This window comes from Juglans regia, chromosome 9, assembly GCF_001411555.2.
Source record: "Juglans regia cultivar Chandler chromosome 9, Walnut 2.0, whole genome shotgun sequence".
Lineage (NCBI taxonomy): Eukaryota > Viridiplantae > Streptophyta > Magnoliopsida > Fagales > Juglandaceae > Juglans > Juglans regia.
The window spans coordinates 3,280,395-3,305,169 of record NC_049909.1 but is presented as its reverse complement, the minus strand read 5'-3'; the positions used below and the strand labels follow the sequence as shown (position 1 = coordinate 3,305,169).

Below are 24,775 nucleotides of genomic sequence, written 5' to 3'. Positions count from 1 at the left end.
GGAAAGGAAACGAGAAGAGAAAATGATGCAAGAAGATAAAAGAAGTGGAGCGGGAAAAATAAGCAATAATGAGGAATTCATAGGAAGGCGAAAGGGTGACAACACTGTCGATTATCATTTTTTTGAATAAAAGAAAAAATAATGAATAAAAGCGCTAGACAATTATGGATGACATGGGCTACGTCTTTAACATAATGGAAGGTTGAATCTTCCAAAGCCCGCACCTTAGTTAGCATAGACCCTCAGCGGGATAAAAAGAGTAACGATTCCAAGGGTCATTCATTTGCCCCAAACTAGCGGGGTAGAGTGAAAGTATGAATTGATGAATTTCCCACGTGCAGGCACGAAGGAAATTAACAGGGTAATTGGAAGGGATATTTAGGGCCTCGGAGGAATAAGCCCATGTGTTGGAGGGCCCAAGTCTGAGGCCTCAAGAATCGAGGCAAATCTGCAAGCCTTAAAGATTGAACATATGGACACATAATGGATGATATAGAGAATAGATAATGCCTCCGATGGATCAGGAAAACTATGGAGCCATTATCAATACATTCATACTCCTAAATAACACCTAAAGGTAACGTATTTGTGATTCATTTATATACCTATATTGAGACCACTTCTCCCTAACTTAGGCATCGGAATTCCATCGGGCACCTCATGCAGCAATCTCATCTATTGCAGATCATTTGTGCAGTTGGTAGTGTGAAACACGTCCTTAATATATCACTTTTAAAATAATAAATTTATAATTTAACGTACCTGTCAATACACAGAGTTTATATATATTTTTTTAATTTCCTGTCATGGACCAAATATCTATCAATAATGATTAGATTAACCTTTTGACTTAATACTCCCATCATTTTTTGTTGTTTGTTTTCTCTAAATCTATCACTTAAGACCTATTTTAGAACATAATTATTCTCAAATATTTTTAACTACTTCATTAAGATTCATTATTATTTACCACCACTCACAAATTATTTTATCACTATTCACAAATATTCACAAATATTCTTAATATCAAAATGTCTATTTATTAATTTTAGTTTGAAATTTAAAATATATTGGTTATTTTGTATTGTATTCTTTTTTTAAAAAAAAAAACTCATAAAAAATAAATATTGATTTTATTATTATGTTTTATGGAAAAGTCTTATTGCGTTTTTAAGTGCATCGACTAACTGAGGTGGAGTTTTCCTTTAATGAAACTGTTTGTTTTCGCTTCACTTTCACTGAATGAGTTTTGGGCAAGAGTTTTCCTTTAATGATGCGGGAGTTTTCACTGAATGCTTCTCTTCTCTGCGTTCCTTCTCTCTCTCTCTCTCTCTCTCTCTCTCTCTCCATTCTCTCCATTATCTGCTTCTCTTCTCTGTGTTTCTTCTCCTCTCTCTCTCTCTCTCTCTCTCTCTCTCTCTCTCTCTCTCTCTCTCTCTCCCCATTTTCCTCCATTCTCATCTCTTCTCTGCTTTTGTTATGAACCATAAGGAATGAAATCGGTTAAAGGTATGGAGAGGAAATCCTCTGAAGAACAATCACAAACACATGAAAGACATGAAACTTGAGCAGTTGAATTCCCTGTCGAGTGCCGTAACATGGATGGCCCAACTGTGAAGCCAACCAAACTCACCCCCAACAAAACCAACACCAACCTCAAAACACCAGTATAGAGTCCTTGGTCTGGTAGATAAGCCATCTACTCCCCACAAAAAACAAAAAGGCGATTTGGTGCCAAAAATCTTAAGAAAAGAACCAAGATCAATTATCAAACACCCTTTCAAGATCTAGTCCATGAAGTGAAAATCTGGATGACTTAATCTTTGGTGTCCACAAGGAGCGTGTGAATGTTACAGCGAAAAAATAAGAATGCCCTAGATTGGAAACTAGATAAAAATTGAAGCAGTTGGGTCTCACACTTTTATGACACAATCATTAAATCACCTGGGTGTCTTCTAGAAGTGTGTGTGAACTCTTTAGCCGGAAAAGTGTAAAGAAGAGATTTATTGAATTCGCAAAATGTAGGTAGATTTGCAGCGATAGAGGGGAAAAGAGAGAGAGATTCGGTTAGCTGTTGGGTCCCTAATCATTGTGTTCGTTGGGGAACAGGAAAACCTTTCTATTCTGTGAAAATTTTGCATTAGCCAGTAGTATCCGAATGCATCGGCTGATCTCCGATCCCAGCTCAAACTCCTCTCCAGTCAGGCACTTTGCCACAGTTGCCTTGCAGCCAGTGGCGAAACCAGAAATTTGTTATAGGGGGGCCGAGTTAAGCTAAAATTATAATAAAATATTTTTTATTCTATTTTTAAGTCAAAATAATTTATAAGATCAAAATAATTTTTTAGATGAGATTAAGATAATTTTTTAGAGAGAAAACCAACACAATATAAAATAATATAATCCTATTAAATCATAAAAAGATTAATACATTTTTTTTTTTTCAAACTTTGGGAGGGCCATGGCCCCCCTACCCCTATGTAGGTCTGCCACTGCTTGCAGCCACTCAACCCTATTGGTGCGAAGAAGACAAAAATGCTTTCCTTTCGCGAGACAGAGACCTTCTTATTTTTGTTTCTATTTTCTTCATTTTTTTTTCTTTAGTTTTTTAATTTCTTCTTTTATTTCTTTTTTAATTGAAAACGCCAGGTCAGCGTCGGCCAAACCGCTTTGTACCTAACTTTATCATTTTCCTTTCTATAACAATTGTTTCCAATTCATAAAAACTCGTGCTTGTATCTGTCTGAAGATAACGTCGCAACGGACATTATTCTTCCGGGGAACCCAACCAGCGAGATTCAACAACTTCGTCTTCGAAAGTTTGGTCTTTTAGATTTTCCTTCACACGGCTCTCAGATTCTTAAAAGTAAGCCTTTCATTTCGAATGTCAGGATCTTACGATTCTTACTGAGCCATTCACATCCCTGTTCTTTATTTCTCTCTCTCAATATTTTTTTTCCTCACAGTTCGTCAACTTCGTTTATGGTGTTCTGGTATTTGGCGAAATAGACTGATTTCATTGATGGGTTTTGCAGGGCAGAGGCTGTTCAAACGACTATAGCTCGGATTTTTTATACCTCCTGCTTTCCCTGGAATGTTGCTGTGTTATGATATATGGAGGAGTTCTCTGAGGAAATGGGATATATTCTTTGATGGGTTTCCATCTACTATTTAGGTCGCACCCCATTGGGCCTATTAGGGAGTGGTTGTTCTTGACAAGGTGCTTGTACCTTCTTATTGGAAGTTTGGAACTCTGTTATCTGTCCACAGAAGGGTTCTTCAGTTTTTTACATGGCTGGTTTTCTTGATTGCTTATGCTTTGTTGGTTTGAGATATTTGTTTCTCTAATTTATTATTATTAGATCAATTTGGAATTCTTTTGGTTCATTCTCAGCTTAGAGCATGGTTTCCTGTTTCAAGAAATACAAGATGGTGTCTTTAGAAATTGATGCTAAAAACTGAGATGCTCCTAAGACTTGTTTCCTGGAATTGGGTTTTGATTTATTTCGGAAGTGGTTTTTTAAGTATTCAATGTTATGATTTTTTCCATGCTTGGTTCGAGGGTCTTTGATTCTTAGATTCAGGTTTCTAGATTTTGGACTCATGGAAATTGTTTGCTTTGGGGTTTTTATGTTTAGAATTAAAATAAAGAGAAAAATCTCCATTGTGGAATTTGGCTAGTTCATATCTGTTGAAGGGAGAGTGGAAATGGATTTGTGGGTGGTTGCTGTTGCAGCTAGTGCTGGATGTTTAGCTAAGTATTTGCGAAATCTTTCAAGGGATGGTAGCTTACCAGAACTGTCTCCCGGGGACCAGAACTGCGGGAAACCCAAATTCCCAGATTGTTCCTCCCATAGATTTGCACATAGAAAGAAACTAGGAGATCATATTTCTAAGGAGAGGAAAGGGGTTTCTGATGGAAGGCTTTCAGATGTATACCGAGTAGATGGTGCTTTGGCAGCAGAAGTGGCTTCCACTAGTGGGTCTGATGTTGAAAGGTTGGGACGTATAGACATATATGAAGATAGAAATGCACTCTCTGTATCCAGCATACTGCCAAGATGCCCAACAAATGATGATATTGTGAAGCATGAGGCTGGAAATAGGTCAAGTGGGGATATCAGTGATAATTCTGCCTATCCATTACGAGTTCCTTCTGCTGGGATGGGTTCTTTTCATGGTTCTTCGAGGAATAGAAGCTCTCTTAGAGCTAAACGTTCATACAGTCATTTTATTAAGCCTCTAAGATCCTCAGGAAGTTGTCTTGTGGCTCAACTATGCAAGGAACATGCTGAAATGGAAAATTATATATTTAGTTCTCTTCCATCACCATCCACACAATCTATGGGACCATTATTTGTTACCGATGGAAGCGGAATATTAAGCATAGCAAATACTCATTTTCTAAATGCACAAATTGGATTCGAGGAAGACAAGGTGCTTGGAGACACCTGTTTTGTTAAGAATGAAAATATGTATGGCATTCCTTTGCTACCGGCAATCGGGTCTTTGGAGTTCTTGACTAGGATGAAAAAGACAAGAACGTGTGGGAGTGGAAGGTTGAGCAGCTCCATCAAAATGGTCGGTGGAACGCACGTACATGTCCATTCACAAGAAGGTATGGTTCCCATTTCCTTGATTCTTTTGTTCTATCTTATGCACTAAATGTTATTTCATTAAATGAGGGAATAATCTTCATTTCGATTGCTAAGATTTAAGACCTTCAGCTCCCCCAGAGTAGCATGCTTGTTTGATTTCATGTCAATTGTTCTGTCTTTGTTTTTGTTATCAAGTTTTTGAAGAAGTCCCCCTCCACTTCATTTTCTTTCTAACCAAATATGTGATGCTTGAAAGCGAAGGAAAACATTAGAGCTTCTTATTATTATATAGAAACAGGGAACAGAGTCACTGTCATGAAATTATATTTTACACATAGAATTCCTCTGTTGGAAAGCCCAAGAAAATGAGAAAACTTAAACAAAGCAAAATTTTGCATTGATTGCTGAAGCCTCAAATACTTCTGGTAGATTGAGAATATACTCTGCAGTTACTAGTTTACTAGGAAGACTGTTAACACTTCGTAGATCAATTCCATTTTCTATATGGGGCAGAGCACAATATTCCAGAAAGTGCACAATTGGAGATATAAGAGACAAATTCAGTCCATAGCCTATGGTCTTCTAGTTTCTTGCTGGTGTCTTAGAATATTAATTTATGTCCTTGAGTTTTTATGAAGCTGGTTTAATTTTAAAAGAACAAGTTTGTATGAAGCTTGTTCAGTTTTATTCTTCCTTTTTTAATCTAAGTTTCTACCAGTGTTTCCTCCTCCAATATTTCAAGCATTGGGTCTTGTTCAATTTGGTTTAGTGGTTCCCTAGTTCAATGGTTTCCTAATTGGCAGAACTTCGGTACTGTCCTTACGATCATCCTTAGGTTATGCAATTGTGCTGAAATGTTGCCCCTAAAGGCTAAAAATATCAGATACACACTGTCTGTTAGAACTTGCAAGAAGTCATTCTCCCTGTGGCCTGAACATGAGCATCATTACTAAGAAGGTGACAGAGAACTTGAAACCTCCTCAGAAGACAACAAGCTCCCAACAACAGCCACCTTGACTTTGGCCTCAACTCTCTGCATCGCCAGAGTTTTTATTGCCTCTCAGACAACATTGAGAGTAATCCAAGACATCGGACCTTTGGTTTCTTTGTCCTTTTCTCCAGCTATTTGAGATTATTTTTTTTCAGACTTTTTAAAATTATTTTCTAAATTGAGGGAATTTTAATGAGCAAATGGGTTCTTGCATGAAATCTTAAGAATTCAGTGAGCCAGTGTGTCCATGCCTTTAAATTTAAAACTACTCTCTTTTCCTCATTTACTTTCTCTTCAATTCATGGGCAAGACATATTATTATTATTTATTTGGTGAATCCTTATCCAACCTAATGTATTGGGGAATATGTATATTTTTCGCGCCCCAAAGAAAGCCCAAGCCAAATCTAGACCTATACTCCAAAAGGAATAGTTAATGTTACAATTGCATCCTCATATATATATGTAAATATACACAGCGTTGAAATGACCCATAGAAAACTAAGGCCACATCCATATTGTACTTTAAAAAGACTGATCACTATTACAATTGGAGCCCCTTGAAATCATAATAAAGGCCGAGAAACTTTTAGGGGAAATCCCTGATGTCCTTGTCAGGCCATTTCATTATATAGGTAACAACTCAATTCTCACTTCTGGTTGGGTTTGTCTTTGATGCCATGTATAATGACCCAAAGAAAGTCCAAGCCGCATCTAGACCTATACTTTCGAATGATTAGTTAATGTTACAATTGGATCCCATTGGAATCCTTACAAAGGGTAAGAACTTTTCCCTCCCAAGCAATGTGATATTTCATTCACCACTTTCCTTTACTAATTTGGGTATTACTATAGTTTTGCATCAAGCTACTTCCAGGCTGGATCTTTTGTAAGAAATGTTGGATACATTGAAGAGAAGATTATGTAATAAAACAAAAACAAGAGAGTTAATGGGTTTATTTATTTTATAAAGTCAAATTTTCAGATTCCTGGAAATGGCATTCGGTACTGTATTATAGGTTCTGGAGTAGTATTGTGCACAACTACCACAATAGCACAGCTTAGTTCCTGCTCAGCAGCCTGAATAAAGCCTTTTAATTTGGCCCTTTATTCAGAGATTGAGAAAGTTTTTCATGCAGCTTTTAAAGCATCTTTAAGGTGTAGTTGCATAGGCATTTATCCTTTTCTTCTTCTCTCTCTGTTTTACTCTTAGGCCTCATTTGTTTTCACAACGATTCTCATCTCATCTTATCTAATCATTACAACTTTCCTAAATTTCCGCACAAACAAACGAGCGGTTCTAATAAGATTTATAATATGAATACCTTTACGCTTTGAAGAGATATAAGGTGCCATTCTAGGATTCCATTTACTAGTACCATGACCAAAATGAACTCCTGCTTCCATCATCTATTCCAAATTGATAAATTAAACAATTCAAAATTTTCAAATCCCAAAACAAAAATAATATTAAAAAAATATATTCTAACAATATTTTATTCAACTTTCAACTTTTATCTCATCTCATCTACAAAAACAAATGAGGCCTTAGTTTGATTTGTCTCCCAGAATCTTGGACTTCAATTTCAAAATCCCTTCAAGTCTTAAAAATGTCTTTTCCCAAACTCCTATTTAACTAATCCCCATAAGTACTTTTTGAACAAACTACAGCCAAACAATCATAATTTGGTACAATTAAACATTTCTATATCAGATGCAGTGGCAACATCAGTCCTGCATCAAGCTTTCAATGCAAATGCCCAGCCTAAGAAATTAGAAAACCTTCTGTTTTTATGCAACCATGGTCCTTGCTCTATATGAAACAAGGATTTGGATACTTCTGATTCATATGAATCTAGATAGTGAGTGAGTTCATCTGTATTTGGTAGCACATTTCTAGCTGATGGGAACAAGCTAACGGAAATGCTTCCTTTTATCTCTACTATGCAAAGGTCTTGATAAAATATCTGATGGAACTATCTATGCTAGAAAATATGTTGAACTTCTAGTGAATTAGGTTGCTGATCTATTCTTGATTGTGTCTGGCACTCCTTTTATTTCAAATTGAAGTTGTGGTTTTTGGACTGAAGTAGCGTTTTCATATATAGGTGAATTGAAGTAGTTTTTTTATGATTTCGTATAAAAGCATTCTCAATGGTCTATCTAAACTTTTATCTAAAATAGCTAAGCTTGATAAAATAATCTCATTAACTTGATACCATTTTGCTGAGAACCTTCATAACAATAGCAAACAATAAAATCAACAAGGAATCTTCCTATCTCAGCCCCGTGATTTATCGAAGAAACTCATGGGAGAGCCTTTAACCAGTACTGAGAAACATACCGTGGATGTTAATTGTCCAACTACACCACTTCTCCCTAAATACACACCTCATCAACATATATGCATAAAAAACTCCCAATTCATGTGGTTATACACCTTCTCTAGGTCCAATTCAAAGAGAACACCCAACTCCCCCATTATAATTCAGTTGTCTAAACATGGCAATAAGAACCGAATCTAGAATTTGTTTCCCCATATTTGGAGATGATCTTCCCCAACATTGTCTTCAATCTATTAGTAAGGACTTCTGCAGAAGTTCTATAAACTCCACTCACAAATACCACATCTGGCATCGAGTGGGGTGGATGGAGCTCTAATGAGGTGAATGGTACATATTGGTTGGACTGTGGAAAAATATTAGAAGTGGTTGGGGGAGTTTTCCCGACATACCAAATATGAAATGGGCAATGGATCCGTAATAAAGTTTTGGTGTGATGGGTGGTGTAGAGATCAACATCTTGAAGGGGTGTTCTTGCATCAATTCCACCTTGCTCAGACAAAGGATGCATCGGTGGCATATCATTTGTAGCTTTTAGAAGGATCTCAATTGGTAGTGGATTTTATTAGAGTGACACAAGACTAGAATATGGACCCCTTCAATCTGTTCTATGCTTGATTTTATTGCTCGTTTGAGAGAGGGTGGGGAAGGCAAAATGCAATGGGCCATATCCAAAAGAGGCTGTTTTACCATACATAAGATGAGCTGGAGCCCCTCCAAGAAAGGAAAATTCACGTTCAGATAATTTTACCAAGTTCTAACGAGCCTTGGAATGACCATGTTCCCATGGAAGAGCATATGGCAGACGAAAGCTCCTTCAAAATCAGCTTTTTTCGTATGGATAGCATCTCTGGACAAGATCCTCACCATAGATAATTTAAGGAAACGTCGGGCATTGATATTGGACTGGTGTTGTATGTGTAAGAAGAATGGTGAATTAGTAGATCATTTGTTTTTACACTGCTAAGTGTTTAGGACCATGTGAGATGATTTTTTCACGATAAATGGGTTGTTATGGGTCATGCCTCTTAGACTAGTGGATTTCCTTGCAAGCTGGAGAGGCCTCCGAGGCAACTCACAAATGGCAGAGATCTGGAGAATGGTTCCTATATGCATGTGTTGGTGCATTTAGCGGAAGAGAAATGATAGAAGTTTTGAAGATCGCGAGAGAACAATGGATGAGCTTAAGGTTTTCTTTTTTAAAACTTTTTTCTTATGGGCTGGGGCTATTGTTTGCAATGGGCTAAATGTCCATGATCTTCTACTTTCGATTGTAAACTCTAATTAGGTTATTCTCATGTATACTTCTTGTGTACTTGGGCTTTGCCTACTTCTATGAATAAAATTTCTTGATTATCTATAAAAAAAGAAAAGAAAAGAAAGAGGCTGTTTGAAGACAAGTTGTTCTATAATGCATTGCATGATCATTGCATCTAACATGGTGCTAGAAAACAACCTTTAGTTCATGTGATGTGCCACCAAATATGCAAATGCTGTCAAGATTGCAATTAGTAAATTCTATTTTGTTTTCCATCCAAACAAGCAAGAGAATCTCTTGCATATATCCTGTGTACTTGGCCTACACCTATTGATATTAATAAAATTCTTACTTACAAAAGAAAAGGGAGTCTTACGTGTTAAGCCCTTCTCTCCATTCTCTGTTGGCACAAACCAAACTTCAGTTTCCTCTGATGAATGATTTTTTTGGTTCTTCCTTGATGATTGGAGGACTAAAGAAATGGAATAAGTAACCAAAGAACCCAGCCAAGCAAATTCTAGTGCCCGCCCAGGATACAAGTCACGAGAAGCTGAGTTATTGGTTTGACGATCCACTCGGTTAGTTTGGGCTGCTTCATTTTGTTAGGTTTATGATGTACTCCAAGTTTCCCCTGTAGGGCGCACTGAAATGAACCTGACGGACTTTCAAAGGGTTGATATCCGGAGAAGCAATTAATGTATCATTACATTTGTCTGGTCGTTTTGTGAGTGATGAACCCATATTGAGGAAAACGAGGGTGATGCGGTCCAATAGAAAGTGACCCCTTTGTATGGTAAAGAGTGGTGCATTGCATGATTTCCAGAATTTGTTTTGTTAAGAAACACCCCATGGCAGAGCCCTTAGTGTCAATTGGATTGAATGTCCCTCGTTGTGAGGGTTCTTCTCATTATATAGAACGATATCACTAATTACAAGGCTGAAAATCAGCCATGACAACAATCAAATCTAACTAAATAAGGAAGCTATAAAAGTCCTACTAATTACACGATATCTACAGCAATATATACAAAATCATGCCATAAATAGATAGGCACGATATCTACCGCAATATATACAAAATCCTGCCATAAATAGATAGACAGCCAGCACATATCCAACTGACTGACATCCCCCCTCAAATGGATGCTGGTCGATCAAAAAGCATCAATTTGCCACAAGAAACTGATGGCAATGTCGTGTCATGGCCTTTGTAAACACATAAGCTATCTGGAGGTCAGTGGAGACATGAGGAAGAGAAATGATACGAGTGTTGAAGGCTTCCCGAATAGAATGACAATCCACCTCAATGTGCTTTGTACGCTCAAGAAAAAGAGGATTAGCAGCAATCTGAATGGCATTAGTGTTATCAGCATGGAGAGGAGTAGGGTCAGGCTGAGAAAAGCCAAGCTCAACCAAAAGCCCATGAAGCCATACAATCTCAGAACAAGCAGCAGACATAGCACGATATTCGGATTCAGTAGAAGATTTAGAAACTCGAGCTTGTTTCGTACTCTTCCAAGAGATCGAAGAATTGCCAAAAAACATGCACCAACCCATGACAAACCCTCGAAGATATCGAATGATACGACGAACGGCAGCTAAATGTAGGTGGCATGAAGTCTACATAAACTGGCTAACCTACTGGACAACAAAGGAGATATCAGGCCGAGTGATAGTCAAATAGTTCAAGTTGCCCTCCAGCTATCGAAACACAGTAGGATTGGAAATGATTTCACCCTCCTCGCTCCCATATTTCACATTGATCTCCATAGGAGTATCTACCGAAGAAGAATCCTGAAGACCAGCCAAGCTAATCAAATCTTGGGTATATTTGTGTTGATTCAAGAATATGCCCGAAGGATCAATGTGCACCTCCAACCCCAAAAAATACGTAAGAGGACCAAGATCTTTCATATGAAAGGAGCCCTGAAGATGCTGCTGGAGTTGGGTAATCAAGGTGGAGTCAGTGCCCATAATGACAATATCATCCACATATACAAGTAAAAGAATGAGACCAGTTGAAGTCTTGCAAAGAAACAAAGAGGAGTCATATTGGCTTTGGACAAAGGAGAAGTGAAGCAAAGTAGACCTGAACTTCTCAAACCATGCCCAACGGGCCCGTCTTAAGCCATAGAGAGACCGCTTCAACTTAGACACAATGGAAGATGGAGAAGAAAACAAACCCAGGGGAGGATTCACAAATATCCTCTTTGAGATCACCATAAAGAAATGCATTTTTGACATCCATCTGGTGAAGTGGCCACCCTTGGGAGGCGGCAATGGAAATAACCATATGCACCGTAGTCATCTTTGCCACCGGAGTGAATGTCTTCTCATAGTCTATCCCATACTCTTGCCTGTTTCCAAGAGCAACTAATCAAGTCTTATACCGGTCTAGAGTCCCATCAAAGCAGAGCTTAATTGAGTAAACTCACTTGCAACCAATGGCTTCAACATTAGAAGGACAAGGGACCGCGTCCCATGTATTATTTTCTTGGAAAGCCCGAAGTTCCTCTTCCATTGCTTTCCTCCAACATTCATGTTTAACAGCCTCGGAAAAGCATGTAGGAATGGAATTGAAGACAAAGTAGCATTAAGGGAAGTGTGGGAGAAACCATACCAATCAGGAGGACATGATGCTCGAGTTGACTGACGAGGTCCAGGCGCAAGAGGCATGTCAGGCCCAAGAGAACTGATCGGAATTGCCTCAAATGACAGGTCAATCTCAGGAGAAGGCGTCTGAACAGTCTCAGATGGAGGGTCAATCTCGGGAAGGGGCAAGGTCGGTTGACGTCGAGTATACACAATTCCATTTGAACCGTTCAGGAAGAGGAGGCAACGCATCAAAACAAGGTAGAATACTAATTTCAAGTAATGACTCAACATGGGTAGAAAAGAAACATTGATTCTCAAAGAAAACAACATTACGAGAGATACGAAATCGGTTAGAGCTAGGATCATAACAAACATAACCTTTGTGAGAAAGGCTATAACCCATAAAGGCATATTTCACAGACTGAGCAGAAAGTTTATGACGTTCATGAAAAGGCAAATGAACAAAACAAACACATCCAAAAGTGTGCAAATTAAGATAGGTAGGATGTAGATGATATAAACGATAATATGGAGAATCAAAATTCAAGACCTGAGAAGGCAGTCTATTAATTAAGTAAACTGCAGTAGATAATGCCTCAATCCAAAATTTAGTAGGAACAAAGGACTCAAGCAATAAGGTGCGAACAACGTCCAAGAGATGGTGATTCTTTCATTTTGCTACAACCATTTTGCTGTGTGGTATAAGGACAGGAACGTTGAGAAACAATTCCCTTGCAATGTAAGAAATCATGAAACTTGTGGAACATGTATTCCCCACCAGAATCAGACCTCAAAACTTTAATACCTGCAGAAAATTGGGTCTCAACGTAGGCTACAAAGGTCTGGAAAATAGTGAAGACCTCAAATTTGGACCGAAGAAAATATACCCAAGTATATCAACTGAAATCATCAATGAAGGTCACAAAATATTTATATTGAGCATGAGAAATTACAAGAGAAATGCCCCATACATCAGTATGCACAATATCAAAGCACTTTTCAGCACGACTAGCATGAGAAGGAAATGGAAGAGTCTTACTCTTACCAAGTTTGCATACAGAATAGTCAAATGACGTATTAAACTTGTTCTTTATTGCCTAACAATCTAGAGTAACATATGAGACAGAAGAACTAAGTTTGGATGACCCAAATGCTTGTGCCATACTTCACTCTGAGTGTTAACTGTCATACAAGCCAAAGATAAACAACTAGGAATGGAAAAATGCAGTGGAAATAGTCTGCCAACTTTAGGCCCCTTCGCGAGTATCTTCCCCGACACCTGATCTTGCATAAGACAACTACCATGAGAGAAATGGACATCACGGTTGTTATCAACTAATTGGCCAGCAGACATAAGACTAGTAGAAAGTCCAGGAGACACATAAACATATAAACATCTCTGAAAGAAGAATTAATATCTCCAACCCCATTAATAGCTAAATGACTTCCATTAGCAATTTGAATATGAGATGACCCATGATATGGACGAACATTGCTAAGAGCATCAGATGAACTGGTCATATGATTAGATGCACCAGAATCAACAAGCCAAGACTTAGATGAAGTAGTACCATTACCTTGGAGTCCTAAGGCTGAAAAGGTAGACACAATCATCTGTTGTACCATTTCAGGAGTAAGAACAGATTGTCCAGCTGTAGATGAAGAAGTTGAGGACATCGTTAGAGCAGAAAAGGTGGTCACTGCTTGGTAAGCATTGGCTTGATGATTCTGAGGTCAAGTGGGACATTCTTTGGTAAAATGTCCTGGTTTCTTACAATAGTTGCAAGCTTTATTTGTACAATTGGAGGCAATTTGACCAAACTCTTTGTAGCTGAAACACTGGACTTTGCGTATATCCTTACCCTTCCCTTTCCCGTGAGCTGCATAGGCGACAACATCAGGATTGGAAATTCAGGAATCTTGTTGAAACATAGTCTGTGTGAGAAGACACTGGTCCTCGCGAAGTAATTCTCCAAAACATACATCCAAGGATGGAGAAGGATCCCGATTCATCAAATTTGAGCGAGTAACCTCAAATTCAGAGCGTAATTTCATCAAAAATTGATCTCTCTTGCTTTGCTCATGACCAGCTTGAACAACTGAGAGAGATGCAGCCAATACCTTAGCGTAAACCATATCAGAGAATTCTCCCCACAAAGTCTGAAAACCAGAAAAATACTCATGAATGGAGAGATTGCCTTGAGTGTAATTAGCAATCTCATAATCCAATTGAAAATGGCGGGCAGTATTGTCCTGGTGATAAACCTTCAGCAAATACTCCCACAGGGTCTTCGCAGTCTTATATGGCCTCAAATTGAGCACAATAAGGGGATCTACAGATCCTAAGATCCAAGACATCACACATGCATCCTTAACCTTCCATTGAGCCAGCTCCTTAGGCTTCGTAGGAGCCGGATCACTACCATCAATATGGCCCCACAAGTCTTTCCTGTCACTAAGATAGGATTTTAGAATGACAACCACTAACTACTGTAAATAGACATGACCCAAGAAATCAAAAGACATAAAGCCAGGAATTCTGGCACTATCGTGTAGACATGAAACCAGGAAATAAGCTAGGAAATCTGGCACGACTATGTAAAACATTTCTCTATTAATAAGATACAATCCATATGGAAAGGGGCATTCAGACCAAAATTGACATAGTATCAGAGCTACTATTCTGATATTTGTGGTCTTGATCATTCGTGTGTGTGACGGGAAGAATTTTTTTTCTCTATTCTGCAAGATTTTCTTGCTTCGGTGGTTTCTCTGTAGGATTCTTGAGGTGTTCCAACATGTGGATTCGTGTGGCTGTTGGCGTTACCTGGTGGGTGGAGTGTTCTCAAAGTGGGCAACGAGAGAAATTCGGGGGCTTCTTGTGGTGGTTGCGCACTTCTGAGGCTGTCAGCAGTGTCTGGTGGTGACTAGTTGGTGGTTGACCATTTCTGTCATGGCTGACGACGGCGTTGGGTTAGGCATCTGGTGTTTGCTAATTCCTCTTGGTGCTTGCGTGGTGATGGCAGCTCTCTCTGTGGTTGTCAGTGCTCTCTGTGGCTTAGTGGCTGTTGAGCTCTGTTGTTGTTAAGGGCTTCCTCTAGTTGCCGTTAGTGCTAGTTGATCTCTCTCTCGGTGCTTGCTTTGTGGTGGCTGGGTCATTGTGAGCACATCAGCTCTCTCTGTAACGGACGAGAGGTTCTGTGGTGGCTACGAGGTGGTTGGCGACTTCTGTTGCCGTGGGTGCTGGGTAGCTGGAGCACAGAGATCTTTGCGTGATTTCGGTATTCCTTTGTTTGCCGAATTGGTTTTTTTTAAGTGCGTCTCTTATCAGATCGTGGGCTTCTTTTATTTTGGGCCTCTTTTTCACTTGAAGTTGAAACTGATTTGATTTGGGCTTGCTGTTAATTTTTACTTCTTGGGCTAAATTTTAGTAGGCTTTAATAATGTCTATTGAAAATACTATTGTACGTTTTACTAGAAAGAATTTCCCCCTATGTGGGAATTTCAATTTAAAATGTTCTTGAAGGGGAAAGAATTATCAAACCATATTGATAGTTCTGCTAAAGTTCCCACTGATGAAAAGGAACTTGCACAATGGGAGGTCAATGATGCTAAGGTGATCTCTTGGCTGTTGGGAACGGTTGAGCCCCATCTTGTGACCAATCTTCGCTATTTTGCTACGGCCTAGGCTATGTGGGACTATCTCCATCGTATTTATCGCCACAATCACAGTGCTCAGAAGTTCAAACTGGAGTTGGAAATTAGTAATTACAAGCAAGGTAATTTAACCATTGAGCAATTTTATTCTGATTTCATTAACTTTTGGAGCGAGTATTCTGTTATTATTCATGCGAAGGTTCCCTCTACGGCACTTGCGGCTCTTCAAGCGACTCATGCTGAGAGTCAATGGATGAAACTTTGGCCTGAATTTGAGCAAGTTCGAGCCGGTTTATTGAACCGTAATCCGGTTCCTTCCTTGGATACTTGTTTGGGAGAATTGTTGCGTGAAGAACAGCGGTTATCCACTCAGATGGGTATGACTATTGAGCAGGCTTCTTCTAAAGCTGTGAATGTAGCCTATGCAACACAAGGGAGAACAAGGAACAAATTGCAGTGTTTCAATTGCAAGGAATTTGGTCATATTGCTCCCAATTGTCCTAAGAAAGTTTGTAACTATTGCAAGAAAGAGGGGCATGTCATCAAAGACTGTCGAGTGCAGCCTCAAAATCGTCAATCCCAAGCCTTTCAGGCTTCTGTTCAGTCATCTTCTTCTTCTGCACCACCCACTGTAAGTTTTGATTCATCTGTTCTCACACCAACAATGGTCCAACAGATGATTATGTCTATTTTTACGGCCTTAGGCCTCCAAGGTACGTGTACTAACTCAACTTCTTGGATTGTTGATTTGGGTGCTACTAATCATATGACTAGTAATACTCAGATTATTGATGGCAATACTCTTCCTATTACTACTGTTGATGGCAATAAAGGGACACAAAATATTCAGATTATTGATGGCAATACTCTTCCTATTACTGCTGTTGGTAATTTGGGCTCTTCATTTCGCAATGTCTTTATCTCCCCAGGATTATCTACCAATTTGACTTCTGTTGGACAATTGGTAGATAATAATTGTGATGTTCATTTTTCTCGTGGTGATTGTCTTGTGCAGAATCATGTGACTGGGACGGTGATTGTGAATGGGCCTAAAGTGGGCCGTTTATTTCCTTTATAGTTTTCTATTCATAATGTTGTTTCTCTTGCTTGTACGGCTACTGCCAATAAGAATGAAATCTGGCATAAGAAATTGGGTTATCTTAATTCTGTTGTCTTGATTCATCTTATGAAAAATGGTTATTTGGGCAATACAAATTCATTTTCTTCTTCTTCTTCTGTATCTTTTGATTGTGCTACTTGTCATCTTGGTAAAAGTAAAACTTTACCTTTTCGTGGGCATGGTAGTCGTGCTTCTAAATGCTTTGAGATTATGCATACTGATGTTTGGGGTGTGAGTCCTGTTATTTCTTATGGTCCGTTTATCGATGATTATAGTTGATTCACATGGATATATTTTCTTCGTTCTAAAGCTGACGTGTTTTCTGTCTTCCAAACATATGTTGCGCTTGTCGAGACTCAGTTTAATACTTGTATCAGAATCTTACGCTTCGACTCAGGGGGGGTACATGTCTAAGTCTTTTTAGATTTTTCTTTAGCAAAAATGGATTATTTCTCAGCGTTCTTGTCCTTATACCTCTCAACAAAATGGAGTCGCTGAGCATAAGAATCTTCATCTCTTAGATGTCATTCATACTTTGTTGATTGATTTCACTGTACCTTCTAAGTTCTGCGGAGAAGCTTTATCTACTGCTGTCTATTTGATCAATCGTTTGCCTACTGCCACTCTAGATTATGATTCTCCCTATTTTCAATTATTTGGCATATCTCTTGAATATCAATCCTTTCATATTTTTGGGTGTGTTTGTTTTGTTCATCTGCCACCTGTTGAGCGTCACAAGCTTGCTGTCCAATCTGTCACTTGTGCCTTTATGGGATATAGTCCTACTCAGAAAGGATTTGTTTGTTATGATGCTCATCCAAACAAATTTCGGATCTCCAGAAATGTGATTTTCTTAGAAATCAATATTTCTTTCAGTCTCAGGTTGTTTCTGATCCTCCTATTACTCTTCTACCCGCTTTTGATGATGTGTCTTCTTCTATTGAGCGATTTAAACCAGGTATGGTGTATCATCGACATCGTCTCCCTTCTTCAACACCTCTTCCAGACACTGATCCGTCATCTGATTCTGCGGTTCCTATACCTTGGCGTTCCATGCGGATTACACATCCACCAGATAGGTATAGTTTTCCTCATACCTCGCTTACTGCCACTCTCGATACCATTTATGTTCCTCACTCTTATACAAGCAGCCACCCAAGCATGCTGGTAGCAGGCCATGCAAGAAGAAATACAAGCTCTTCAAGACAATCACACTTGGGATATTGTGACTTGTCCCTCTGGCATCAAACCTATTGGTTGTAAATGGGTGTACTCAGTCAAGTTTCGATCTGATGGCTCACTGGACAGATATAAGGCTTGTCTCATGGCTCTTGGGAACCAACATGAGTATGGTAATGATTATAAAGAGACATTTGCACCTATTGCCAAAATGACTACTGTAAGGACTAGCTTGGCAATTGCTGCGTCACAAGGGTGGTCTCTTCGGCAGATGGATGTGAAGAATGATTTTCTACATGGGGATCTGAAGGAAGAAATCTATATGTCTCTACCTCCCGACATGTTTGCTACACCTTCCTTAAAGATTTGTCGGCTACGTCGATCCTTGTATGAATTGAAACAGGCTTTGCGTGGTTTGATAAATTTCGTTCTACCTTGCTTGCTTTTCATTTTATTCAGAGTCAGTTTAAGTCCTCTTTTTCTTCGCAAGACTTCTGCAGGAATTGTATTGCTTCTGGTATACATTGATGCCATTGTAATCACTGGCTCTGATACTGAATTAATTCAGAAAGTACAGCAGCATCTCAAGGCTCTTTTCACATGAAAGACCTTGGTTCCATGCAATACTTTCTTGGCTTTGAGGTACAGATTACTCTGACTGGTACATTGTTACACCAGCACAAATGCACGCAAGAGGTGATTTTATTGGCTGGTCTCCAATCGGGTAACTCTGTTCTTACTCCCGTGGAGGTAAATCTCAAGCTTCATCAAGAGGAAGGCGAGCTTCTCTCAGATCCATCTTTGTATCGGTAGCTCCTTGGGAGTTTGAACTACCTAACGATTACTCGTCCTGACATTTCTTTTGCTATGCAGCAAGTCAATCAATTTATGTAAACCCCCCGACATCTTCATTTAGTTGTTGTCCGACGTATTATCTGCTATCTGAAGGGTACCTCTACACGTGGGTTGTTCTTTCCTAAAGAATTTTCCTTAAAATTGGCGGGATATAGTGATGCTGATTGGGCTGGATGTGCGGATACTTGTCGTTCTATTATTGGGTGGTGCATATTCTTAGGCGATGCACTCATTTCTTGGAAGAGTAAGAAGCAAGACAGAGTTTTCAAGTCCTCCACTGAGTCTGAGTATCATGCTATGTCTTCTGCTTGCTCTGAGATCACATGGCTTCGTAGGTTATTGGGAGAACTTGGCTTTCCTCGGCTTCATTCCACTCCTCTCCATGCTGATAATACCAGTGCTATCTAGATTGCTGCTAATCCTGTTTTCCATGAACGCACAAAACACATCGAAGTTGATTGTCATTCCATCCATGAAGCTTTTGACAAGCATGTGATTACTCTTCCTCACATTTCAACCACATTTCAAACGGCTGACATCTTCACTAAAGCTCTTCCTCGGAATTGAGATCAATTCTTGATTGACAAATTGATGTTTCTAGATTTTCCAGCATCAATTTGAGGGGGGATGTCACTAAGATAGGATTTTAGAATGACAACCACTAACTATTGTAAATAGACATGACCCAGGAAATCCAAAGACATAAAGCCAGGAATTCTGGCACTATCGTGTAGACATGAAACTAGGAAATAAGCCAGGAAATCTGGCACTACTATGTAAAACATTTCGCTATAAATAAGATACAATCCCTATGGAAAGGGGCATTTAGACCAAAATTGACATTTCCCAGTAACAAACAACTGAAACCGGAATTCCCAGTCGGAATAATTTTTTCCACTAAAACGTACCCCAAAAGACTCACTAGAAGACATGATGAAACCAAACAAAATACCCGACAGCTCCAAGCCCACCAGATTTGTTTGTCAGCAAGCCCAAACAGCAAACAGCAACCTGAGAGGCCCCAAAGAATGACAGAGGGTGCCGAGACCACCAAAGAAAGTCACCGAAACTCACCCCCCAGTTCTGTCAATCTCCACAGAGATTCCGACAGCCAAGAAAATTCACTCGAAAGAGCCCAAATTTTAAAACCACAAGACCCAATCCCACAAGAAGACACTGAAAATAAATTCTAGCTTTGATACCATGTCAATTGGATTGAATGTCCCTCATTGTGAGGGTTCATCTCATTATATAGAACAATATCACTAATTACAAGTCTGAAAATCAGCCATTACAACAATCAAATCTAACTAAATAAGGAAGCTATAAAAGTCCTACTAATTACATGATATCTACGGCAATATATACAAAATCATGCCATAAATAGATAGACACAATATCTACAGCAATATATACAAAATCCTGCCATAAATAGATAGACAGCCAGCACATATCCAACTGACTGGCACTTAGGACTCACCCATGGAACCTAAACCCCCGGGAAGACTAGCACAGCAGCCCACCGCTATGGCCTCCCACTTAAATCAAAGTTTGATCCCAGGGGGAATCGAACCTATGACATGGGGCACATGCACTCAAGTTCTCCCTTACCACTTGGGCTACCTACGGGTGGGTGATTTCCAGAATTAAGATAGCACTCATATCTGATATCCAATTATCATACCTTCAAAGATCTCTTGCAATAGCATTATCTTCCCATTGAAGTCCATCTGGAGGAGTAAGAGCTCCCTAGAGAAGCCTTCTTTGTTTGGACTGCTGGATTAGGAAAGATCCTTACCTTTGAGGACATATGGAAGATGCATGTGATAATTTTGGGTGGTGTTGTATGTGGTGTAGGGGAAACATGGATCATCTCTTACTTAATTGTGAAAAAGCTAGTACTTTGTGGCAATTTTGGCCTCTTTGTGTTGATCTCAAAAATCCCAAGATGGGCAGTAGATCTATTAGCTTGCTGGAAAGGTGAATTTTAGAGTGATCACAAACAATTTATTCTGAAAATGATCCAATATGTTTAATGTGGTGCATTTGGTGTGAAATAAATCTATTACCTTCATAATTTTTGAAGTATCTTCTTTGTATTCTATTGAATCACCTCATCATTTCATCTCATCATTTCATCTCATTTTATTTTATTGACCTATTAACCCTGACATACTAGAAAGACCTTTCATTGTATTGCCTTTATTACCACAATATAAACTCACTCGATTTTTTGACATTAAGATTTGAAAAAAAAAAATTTGAAGACAAAAGGTTTTCTAGCATTTGTAATTACTAATTTAAAAGAGAGAGAAAAAGACTTTTCATATTATAGTGGTTATTGATTTCCCATGACTTGCCTCTTGCTTTCCCACCACTTAATTCTTCCATCATTTTATTATTACTTTTTCAATAAAGAAAAAAAGACTATTTTTTTATAAGTAAGAAAAAAAAAAAAAAAAGACTGTCTTATTATAGCTATCGACTCTTCGTTACTTACTCATTTGTCTTCTTCACCTCTTAACTCTTCTATTTTGAAATCGCCAATTAATTTTGATGTTTGTCAAGATATAAAAGATTGTCATTCCTCAACATTATGAGAACATTCTTGCATTTTAAATTCTTTTATAACAGAAAATTTCGACTGATAGGTAATTATCCCCATGCATTGTGCGGGTCGACGACTAGTTATCAGTATTTTGAAGACAACACGAGAACAATGGAAGATCTCAAAGCTTTCTTCTTTGATGTGCTGTACTTTTGCATGGCAGCCCATTTATGTTCCTTACCTTTACTTCCTATGTACTTGAATCGTGTTTTGATTAGTAAGAGAACTTTTTTTTTTTATAACCGACCGTTTAAAAAACATGTCCAAAAGAAAATTCATATCGTGTTGCTAACACTTACATTCATCAGGGTCACCAGATGGAATTATTCTATTCGTTCTTGGGATTTATCTTGGCATAATATCTTCTATCATAACAAATAAAAGAGAAGTAGACAATCTGAAAGAGTTGTTGAAGCAGACTCAAAACTTTGTACAAGATCTACAAGATGAACTGGAGATGAAAGATTCAATTGTAGTGAAAGAGCTAGATAACAAAAACTATAAATCACAGAATCCTTCTGACAACTCCTACGACATGGCTTTAACAACAGTTTCCACTGAACCGCATACAGAAAGTTCAACAAAGTATGCTGATAAAAAAATATATGATTGGACTGTGGAGGAGAGCTCTGAACCTATGAGTAAGATTGAAGCAGAACTTGAAGCAGAACTTGAGATGTTGGAACTAAACATAAACGCGTCTAGTTTGGATAGAAGACTTTCTGATCTTGTTGAGGTAAGCCTGTCTCTTATCTTTGCATGCTTTATAACTGGTTGATAATTTAACTTCACCAGTCAATGCTGCTGTTACATTTGCATTGGACTGGATGTTCAGCAGTACCATTCCCTTTCTTTCTATATATTTTTTTAAATTATGTTTGGAAAAATATTTTTTTCTAATTATGTTTGAAAAAAATATTTTTTCCTTGTTCAAAATATATGCCAAATTGTACTATGTTGTTGCAATAACCTACTCATCTTTGGACTTTAATATCCCATTTTCTATTTTAAGACTTTTAATCCAACCCCTCATTGGTAGGAAGGATGCTTCTAGGTTTTTGGGAAATAACTTCAGTAGATTTCTCGATTATTCGAAATTTCCAGAATGCTTAATGGGGGGCAGACTTGTCTAATGTGGAATGATCCCCGATTTTGGAATTCAAGTAATTACCATAAATTTTTATTTTATTTAAATGTTATTGACCTAAATTACAGACTTAATAAATTACTTCAATTACAAAATCTGTTCAAAGACTCATCTTTTGTTATGTAGTTTTCTAATAAATAAATGTAGAAACTATGACCGCAATACAGGATATGGTGCAGTCCCTCTCCTCAAGTTTAGTTCCTACTTTTCCATGAGTTCGACCCTAGAGATCTGTAACGCCTCAATGGAAGACCCAAACCACATAGCTTATATTCCAAAAGGACAAGTCAATGATTCAATTGGAGAACCATTGGAACATTATAAAGAGCAAGATCTTTTCCTTCCCAAGCAATTAGGGATCTCATACACCACCTACCTTCACGCATCATATGGGGTATCACAATCTCTCCCCCTTAAATTCCCAACGTCCTCGTCGGGCCAGTCCATCGTAGGTGGCACGGCTCATGTCCCATATTCTGGTTGGGATAGGCTCTGATATCATTTGTAACGTTCCAATGGAAGGCTCAAACCACATGGTCTATAATCCAAAAAAACTAGTCAATGATACAATTGGAGACCTATTAGAACACTATAAAAAGTAAGAACTTCTCATTCCCAAGCAATGTGGGTCATATACACCACATACCCTTACCCATCATATGGGGTATCACAAGATCTCCTTATAAAGGGAATCAAAGTACTCAGAATGTTATGACATCTGTGTGATTCAGTCACCATCGGCAATCAATAACGTTATAGTTGGTCATTCAGTCAGGTAATCTAGTTACTGACGTATTCTGGTACTCAGAATGCACTCCATGGACATGGTAGCATAAAATTATTGCTTGTAAGCCAGTTCAATGTTGCTGATGTCATAAATATCAATTTTTTTTTTCCTGAAAAGAAGGAAGCAACCATGGTTAGCATACCTAACATTAACTTTAAAGAATGGAAACTAATTTTCCCGAAAATGCCATAGATATATTGCTCCTCATTTGCTTAGACTACATGATTTTTTTTTTTTTTTCTTTTCATAGTGAGGTGCATTTGTTATGCTGTTTGTTTAAAATTGTTAATAGAGCTTCAAATATTTGCAGCTTGACCCGGACTTTGTAGCAGATTTTGCTCAAGGTGAGTTGAGAGCAGACATGATCAATGACCGAGCTGCACAACCCGAGTCAAATGAAGATGCAAGGGACACCTCCACCCCTCACTCTGGAAATTATGCTGTTTCACCACGAGAACTGAGCTTGCGTCTGCATGAGGTTATACAATCCAGGCTTGAAGATCGTGTGCTGGAGCTTGAGACAGCGCTCCAAAACAGCCAGAGAAAGTTAAACCTCATGGAATCAGGGCCTGCGAATTCTTGGAAGGAGTTTTCTAGATGTGAACGGGTATATTCCTCTGTCCGAGAAAGTTCAATTGCTCAAAAATGCAATCCTCTTGCCCAGCCTCTGTTTTTAGACGCAGACAGTGAGGCTTATATAGACTTAGTTAAGACAGATGATTCGGAATACCAGGTATTACCATCAAGAGTCTATGAAAATATCCATCAGAAGGGCTTCAATCAATTGGGTGAACATGCATACAGGCATTAAAATGGTGGGATGGGGCGTTCCAAGCCACATCTCACAATAGATGACGACATGTTGTCTCTGGAGTTCCAAGCATTTGACTTGAAGGTTGTTGGCGTGGATGAAGATGGAAAGAGTGATTGGGATGATGATGAAATTGAGCAGCAGCAGTTGATCAAGCAGATTGTGGAGGAAAGCAAGAAAGGTTCTCCTGTTGTTCTAAACGTACAAAGAGTTGAGTTCTTAGTGGACGAAAATTGAGGCACCTGAATGAAATCTAATTAAGAATAGTTATACTGAATACGACAACAAAGTATCCTTTATTCTTTACTATTTTTCCCCGCACGGTTTTGTCTAGTTATACTGAATACGACAACAAAACTCCTTCCTAAAAGAAGAAAACCCAAAACGCCCCGTTTAACGTTCCTTCAAAACACCATCTATTACACATAAAATTTCACGTTTCACTAACAGAATCAACACAAAATACACCGTATCATTAACAGACCACACCCCTCTTTTTATAAACTCTAAACGCACCGTTGCATTAAGTAAAAGTAAAACCACCCGGTTTTGCCTTCTCTTTTCTCAACTGTCGACCCCTCCAGACTTGCTTCCCGTGCCCATAACAATTTGACTGCAAGTAAACCTTAGAAGGTAAATCTGTGGCCACAGTATAATAGTACGTATCTAAGAAATACATAAGAGAGGAAGATTAAATTCTAGTGAAAAATCATGCAATTATTCTGGACATAAAGTGAAGGAAAACAGTGCAGTTTATGAAGAGCTTTAATTTGTTGGAGTGAATGATAAAAGATGACCCTCAAATTGAACAACACTAACTGCAAAGTG

General features: G+C 38.6%; 1 protein-coding gene across 4 annotated transcripts; it reads left to right on the top strand.

Moving 5' to 3' along the window:
- Positions 1-2,732: 2,732 nt before the first annotated feature.
- Positions 2,733-24,224, top strand: LOC108996540. 4 transcript variants are annotated; one of them, XM_018972491.2, is made up of 5 exons: positions 2,733-2,866; positions 3,036-3,220; positions 3,639-4,618; positions 21,511-21,938; positions 23,447-24,224. In XM_018972491.2, exons 3-5 carry the CDS (start codon positions 3,709-3,711, stop codon positions 23,945-23,947), a joined length of 1,839 nt encoding a protein of 612 aa, XP_018828036.1. In that variant the 5' UTR covers positions 2,733-2,866; positions 3,036-3,220; positions 3,639-3,708; the 3' UTR covers positions 23,948-24,224. The 4 variants fall into 4 exon arrangements, with proteins under 4 accessions (XP_018828036.1, XP_035550008.1, XP_035550007.1 ...); XM_035694115.1 differs by having other exon boundaries at positions 3,036-4,618; positions 21,775-21,938; XM_035694114.1 differs by having other exon boundaries at positions 3,036-4,618; positions 21,754-21,938.
- The last annotated feature ends 551 nt before the right edge of the window (positions 24,225-24,775 follow it).